We start from the raw sequence: 7500 nt of genomic DNA on the forward strand, positions 1-7500 counted from the left end.
ACTACTTCTACTACTACTACTACTATAACAACTACTGCTACTATTACTACAACTTTTATAGCTATACTCGACAACAACAAAAACAACAACTACTTCTTATGCTGCATATAAAACTATTATAAATCTCACCTAATCAGCTAACTAATCCAATCTAACCTAACCTAACCGAACTAAAACACCATTTCCACCACCACCACCACCAACACCACTCGCACCCACACAGATCGTCGGCTTCTGTGCGTCCGTCGGGTTCTGCTTCGCTCTCATCAACATTGAGTCGGTGAAGGAGACGCTCGGCTCATCTTACTCGGAGTACCAGAACATGCTGAGCCTCAACTTGACGGAGCAGCGACTCATGATAGTGGAGAGCGTCATAGGGATCAAGGACTTCATCAACTGTGAGTGTAGCAGCGTTGAGGTAACCCAGTGAAATGTCGTATGTTCATCGGAGTCTGGACTGTATTGAGACACTTCTGCGTCGCATCTCCATTATACGTATTACTTTCAAAAGGTCTGTAGACATTTTTTTGGAGCAACACGGGATTTTTAAATGTGTTTTTGTGGTTTAAGTGGCAGATTGATGACATGTCTACATTGCTAACAGGAGAAACATTCTTGAAAATCTGGTCACTCATCTTTGTGGCTTTTGATAGTAACTAGTTGTGGTGAAAGAGCAAAGCGTTCCTGAATACAAGCCTCCTATCTGAAGATCTTGGTGTTTCTCCCTTTGTATATTCCTCTGTGGCTCCCATCCTTTGCAGTTCTCCCGTAATTCTATCCCTCCATCTTATTGACTGAGTGTAACACGTAGTGAGTATACATAGCCGTACTGGTGTAGCGTGGGCGAAGAAGCGCAAAGGTGCAGTGATAGTGTAACTGAGTGTAGGCATTCCTTACCTGTTATTTATTTCTTCAATTCTTTCCTCTCTCAATATGGTATGTAAGAACGAAGAAATGTCAAGTATTATGATTTGTAGAGAGAGTGTGAGTGCGTGTTAGTGACAATGCTGAATAGTGACGAGGGAGGTGTGTGTGTGCCTGACAGGGAGAGAGAAAAGTGCCATCCCTCGATCACAAAGCCCTCCCTTGAGAAACAGCTATGGCATGAACAGCAGTTGACGGCGTTCGTTCTCAGCTTGAGAACACATGCAGCTCCCACGGAAAAGCTATGTAGAGTGCAGTCTGTTACTTCATTATGTTTGAGAGAGAGAGAGAGAGAGAGAGAGAGAGAGAGCGTCAATCACACTAACTTCTTTTTCATTTGCAGATCTCAATACTATTCTCATCATTTGCCTCGTTTTCTATGTTGTTTACACCTTCACCGCTCTCTTCCTCACCTACGGAGCCTGCACGGTAAGCGTCTCCTCCTCCTCCTCATCATTGCTCTCCTCTCCTCCTTCGCTTCACTGCCTCCTGTGGAATTATTTCTCGTAATCTTAATGAATTCTTATTTTCTACCTCGTCATAATCTTCTTTCCTTTACTTCTCCTCCTTCTCCTCCTCGTTCTTTCTTTCCCTTCTCCTCATTAATCTTGTTGTTGTTGTTGTTGTTGTTGTTGTTGTTGTTGTTGTTGTTGTTGTTCCTCCCCATTATTTTCTTTCCTTATTTGTTTTACTCTTATAATTAATTTTTTCTTGCTCTCCTGCTCCTCCTCCTCCTCCTCATCATCATCTTCTTCTTCTTTTTCTTCTTCTTCTTCTTCTTCTTCTAATTCTTCTTCTTCTTCTTCTTCTTCTTCTTCTTCTTCTTCTTCTTCTTCTTCCTCCTCCTCCTCCTCCTCCTCCTACTCCTCTTCCTCTTCTTCCTCTCCTTTTCCAGTCGTGCTCCTTTTCTTTTCATTGTCTGCGTATGTGTTGTATTTGCAAAGAAGTTGTTGAAGTAATTTTTTGTTGTTGAAGCACGTAAATTGCAAACTATTGGAGCTTTGAAGGCATTATGGGGCATATTTTTGAAACTCTGCACCGGTGATTGATGAGAAAGAGTTTTCAAAGCCCGGCATTTCTTAGTTCCTTCTTTTCTTTTCATTGTTATCTATGAGAGTTTACTATTACTAACTATGGAAGCCGGTGACAATTGTGACTATTGTTATTGAAGCACACACACACACACACACACACACACACACACACACACACACACACACACACACACACACACACACACGAAATTAAAAGAAAGAAAAGAAAACAATGGAAAAATGAGTATTCTATTGGTCGATATGCAATTTGTATTCATGAAGAGTATGTAAATATGGATGACAACATGAAGAAACAAGAAAAGTAACATGTATTACTACTACTATTACTACTACTACTACTATTGCTACTGCTACTATTATTACTACTATCAACACTATCACAACAGCATTTAGTAATATCGTTCTCCTTCCTCCTCCTCCTCCTCCTCTCTTCTTCTTGCTCTTCCCTCCAGGGTATCAGGTCGCTGCTGCTGCCGTGGCTGATAGTGGAGGTGGTGCCCTTTGGATTTCAAGTTGTCGCGGTGGTGATTCTCTTCGTGTTTGGCAGAGACGACCCGACGTTATCCCGTGGCGGCGTGTACATCGTGGCGGGGCTGGTCAACATTGTGGCCTTTGGTGAGTCTCTCTGTTTGTCTGTCTCTCTCTCTCTCTCTCTCTCTGGATGATACTCTGAAACACTTCTGCGCCACGCCTCCACTAATGGAAAGAAATCTCTGCGTGTTTTGTAAGGGTGTTTTTACGGTTCCAGGGACAGATTAACGAAATTTCTACACTAATAATAGGAAAAATCGTCTTGGGAATCAGGCTATTTATCTCTGTGGCCTTTGAAAATAGTCGTGGTGAGAGAGCAAAGCGTTTCTAAATAGGGACTCTCTCTCTCTCTCTCTCTCTCTCTCTCTCTCTCTCTCTCTCAAACAGGAGCTGTGCCGCCAAAACTTATCACTTCCTAGTATAATTCAACTTTAGCCAACTATTATTAATTTTGTGATCCTTAGAGTCACTACATTGTCACCTCCTTTCCTCTTCTCCCTCTGCGACATTTTCATTCCCACTCTTTCTCTCTCCCTTCTGCAGTATTTCACGTGTACTGGTGGCTGTGTCCTCTCGCCCACTATCAAGAGCTGAAGAAGGAGGAGAGCACTCAGGTAGAGCCGCTCGTCCCGCCCTCCCACCCCATGTACCCTATGGTCCTCATGAAGTACTGAATGCCTGTGATCAAGGTTCCTTCTCCTGGTGGTTGTGGTGGTGGTGGTGGTGATGATGGTGGTAGTGAGGGCGTGTTGAGTCTCCTCGTCATTGTCTTTTTTCAGCACTACTACTACTACTACTACTACTACTACTACTACTACTGCTACTACTACTACTACTACTACTACTACTACCACTACTGCTACTACTGGTGTGATATTATTTTTGGTTCTAAACAGACACGCTGGTTCTGCGTATATGTCTGTAGTGTCTGAGTTTATTCAAAGTATTACAATTTTGGTCTTCATGATAATGTTGATAGACTTTTAGACCATCATCCGTCATGCTAACTGCAGGATCAGTGCATTGATTGTGTAAGTGATGGAAAAAGAAAACAAACGTGTCTGTTTTACTGTGTTGATTGCAATTTCTAGCAACTATAAGAATGTAGGCAGGTTAAACTTTCATCAGTCTGCATGATGTCACACCTCCGTTACTGCAGCATCAGCAACAACAACACAAACAACAACAACAACAACAACAACTGCTACTACTACTACTACTACTACTACTACTATAGGTTACAAAGAAAGCCTAGAAAGATTAACCCTTTAAAAAAGAAAAGAATTGCATTAAATCTACAAAACCATTTTACTGTCGGTAATGTGACACTAGTTTATCAGTATATTTGCAGCTATAAAAAAGTCTGACCGAGCTTAATTTACGGGTATGGGGGGGGGGCGAGGGGAACTCTACAGTGTGCCACGTTTCCAAAAAATGCGATGTGAAATGGAAGTTATTGGTGTACAAGGCATCTCAAATACCATCAATTCAGATGTATAAATTTTCGACTTGTGTATATAGATGGCTGAATCAACAGTAACTATCATATGCATAAAAAACTATATAGTACCATACAAACATGGCATACATATTCAACAGTGTTGCTGATATCAACTGTAGTAACTTATAATGGTACTTAGCGTATGTTTAGGGTGTGTAATAATATCAGCGTTACAGATATAAGATAATGAGCATGGAAAAAAGAAATAATCTATTATCCAAAGTAAAAAAAAAAAAATAGTAGAAGTCTTGTGAGTGGCGGCAATACTGATGAACCCAGCCTGGCCAGGCCGAATAGCCTCACCTTGTAGTACCAGATGTTGCTATAATTATAAGATAAAATGCTCACATTTACTGGCTTTTACAGTAATTTCAAGGGTGAGGCATAATCGCATTCATAATTCGTAAGCCAAGCTAATGTGTAGTTTCTATTTTTACAAAATAGTAGGTATATGCCAATACCTAAGTGAAAAAAAAGAAGCATTTTTCACTTGTGAGCGGCAACTCTTCCACACCCAGCTGGTGGCCTTGACACATTGTGGTGGCGACGTGACTGACCTCGTGCCACTCACTTATATATATATATATATATATATATATATATATATATATATATATATATATATATATATATATATATATATATATATATATATAAATGACTCTCTGCTTACCTTTGATTCTTTAGTAAGAGAGAGAGAGAGAGAGAGAGAGAGAGAGAGAGAGATTAACAGAACAGTAGTGAAAACGTGGCAAAACTGTACAGAGACGCTCGCCCCCTCCCCCCCATGGCCGTAAACTAAGGCTGGTCAGACTATAGTGCGTGGATTTCATGTGTTCAGATATTCATAGTGCCTTAAAGAACAACCAGTGTATAATGGATAGGTATTTTTCTTGTTTCAGAGGAAATTAGAGTTACGGAACCGAGTTGAGGTAGAGCCGAACCGAGACCGCTTGAACTTAAACTAATTGAGAATATGAAAAGAAAAGAAAAAAAAAGATTGATGGATGTTTACCTCAAAGTAATGAGATGGTATTTTTTAGGAGTCACTAGTAAAACAGTACCTGTATAAATGTGATATTTTAATGTGCGTGATAAAAAGTTCTCAAATTTACTCTTGTTTCTCTTTTCAAATGCAAAAGTTTTCTCTCACGAAATTGAAGCGCAGGGACTGTACTTTACCTGCTTCTAAAACCTTCAATTTCGTGCAGGAGATGACTATTTTCCCTTCCTTCTCTTGTCAAACTGAACTATTTGTAAATGGAAACAACAACTGTAGAAAATAACATGATATCACCGGCGTATGAGTAAAAAAAAAAGATAAGGCAAGAAAACACTGGAACTAAATCCTAAACACGTGTTTGGTAGTGGCGGAAGGTCACGTGTCGAGAAACTTATCTTTTTTTGTGTGTTGTAAGATTCCCGGCGATATTGGACGTCGGGGCGGGAGCGCAGGTGTCTCGGCGTCATCTGGGTAAGTTTTGAGACGACAGGAGGATGTAGAAGTGGCTTAATTACGTGAGTTAGATGAGTGGGAGGGAGGGAAGAGTCTTGAGTGAGATGAGCGGGCGAGCGGGCGGAAGGAAGGAATTGAATGGTGCAGTCACTGACACGGTCGGATTTCAGTTTAGTAACTTTCCACACCTTCGCTGTGGTTTGCGTTTCTCTTTAGTGTTAACCCTTTCAGTATTGGGACGCATTTTTATCTTGAGTTTTGGGTACAATTAGACGATTTTATTTACATTAGGAAGGGTTTATGGAGGTGAGAAGATTAATGGCCACAGTCTTAACTATTTCAATCCCCACATAAGTTTCTGAAGCTGTGTAAAAATAATAAGCAGAATGAATATGAAAATGAGTTATGGTACTGAAGGGGTTAAGAGTATGAAAGTGAAATAGTGGTTGGGTTATTATTTGACTTTAAAACAGTAAAAAAAAGCTGCAGAAACAAAGGACGTAATTGAAAGACTTTGACAGAGAGGAGAGGATCTGTAAAGGAGATAAATTACCGGTGACTCCCAATCTGTGCAAGGCGACTATCCCTCAAGTGCGCCTCGCAGTGTCGATGGGTCGGTACGGTATGCACTACTATTATAGTGAGTGTAACGTTGGTGTGCTGTCAAAATCCAAGACATACCGTTCGTATGCCACTAAGCAATATAGTTTGAGAGCCTGTGATGTACATCCAACAGTCCTACACCCTCTCAAGGAAAGACGTGGTAGAATAACAGTAAATGATTATCAGTAGCATCAATGGCGTGGACTGACGTATACCGTAACAACACCAGAAGCCTCAGTCTTTCTCACCACCATCTTGCCCTCTGAGTCCCGCGGCGCCTCCTCCACCATCCATCACTCCACCACCACCACCACCATCACACCACACCACACTGCGTATAATCAGATTCCACTGCTGTATCTTAAAGGACCAATTTTGTCTCCACTCAATTTGCCATTGTTAGGGGAATTGGCTGCCTGGGTGCATTTTGAGGCCCAGAGCGGCGGAGTTAACATTTTTCGCTGCCTTCCATTGCATACCACCACCACCACCACCCTACCACCACCACCACCACCACCATCACCATCACCACCTTGGGCATGGAAAAGCAACCTGCCCCGCATTGTAGAGAAAATTTCATTCCTCGTCTAGTCACAAAAAGTAAACATGCATGCATCTCTCTCTCTCTCTCTCTCTCTCTCTCTCTCTCTCTCTCTCTCTTCCCCGATGGTGGATATTTTGAAGAATGTATTGTGCTTCCAACTCCCTTCCCTTCTCTTTCTTTTTCTTCTCTTCCTTTCCCTCCCCTCCTTTCCTTCCCTTCCTTCTTCATTCCTTCATACCTTACCTTCCCCTTTCTTTCCTCTCTCTCTCTCTCTCTCTCTCTCTCTCTCTCTCTCTCTCTCTCTCTCTCTCTCTCTCCTCCCATGTCCTTCTCTCCCCTTTTCTTCCCTTCTTCTGCCCTTCCATATCTTCCAATCCCATCTCTTACCTTCCCTTACCTTTCTCCAACCCTTCTGCATGTCCACCCCTCCCTTACAAACCTCCTTTTCCTTCCCTCTCCTTCCCCCATGGCGCCCTCGGGAGGCCTTGAGGCTCGGGACGGTTCACTTCTTGCCGCCTGACATGAATCGCGAATGAAGAAAACGGGGAAAGAGGCAGAGAACAAGGCACACACAAGGATCCTTCCCAAACAAGTGAAGGACGAGAGGCGCAGGGAGATTTTTAGCGCGCCCGGAGCTGCAGGAAACGGAGGCTGCATGGAAGGGAAGGAAAGGAGGGAGGAAGGGAGGCTAATGTAAAGCAAGGGAGGGAAAATATAAGGTCAGATTGAGAGGGGAAGGGAAGTTCATGCAAATTTAGGGAGAAGGTATAAGCAGAGGAGGAGGAGGAGGAGGAGGAGGAGGAGGAGAAGGAGGAAGAAGAAGAGGAGGAGAAAAGTTTTTCAAGTTATTTGCTACTGGAGGTACAGATTTTAGGACTGTGAGCAA

At 42.3% G+C, this 7500-nt stretch overlaps 1 protein-coding gene across 1 annotated transcript in view; it reads left to right on the forward strand.

Annotated features, from left to right (window-relative positions):
* The window catches only part of LOC123514947, a 4606-nt gene extending 559 nt beyond the window's left edge, over positions 1–4047 (forward strand). Inside the window, exons 2-5 of the mRNA XM_045273218.1 lie at positions 224–398; positions 1268–1353; positions 2432–2594; positions 3054–4047. Coding sequence (XP_045129153.1) covers positions 224–398; positions 1268–1353; positions 2432–2594; positions 3054–3184 — 555 coding nt within the window. The 3' untranslated portion in view covers positions 3185–4047. The remainder of the gene's footprint in view (positions 1–223; positions 399–1267; positions 1354–2431; positions 2595–3053) is intronic.
* Positions 4048–7500: the final 3453 nt, after the last annotated feature.

This window comes from Portunus trituberculatus, chromosome 38 (genome assembly GCF_017591435.1).
Source record: "Portunus trituberculatus isolate SZX2019 chromosome 38, ASM1759143v1, whole genome shotgun sequence".
Lineage (NCBI taxonomy): Eukaryota > Metazoa > Arthropoda > Malacostraca > Decapoda > Portunidae > Portunus > Portunus trituberculatus.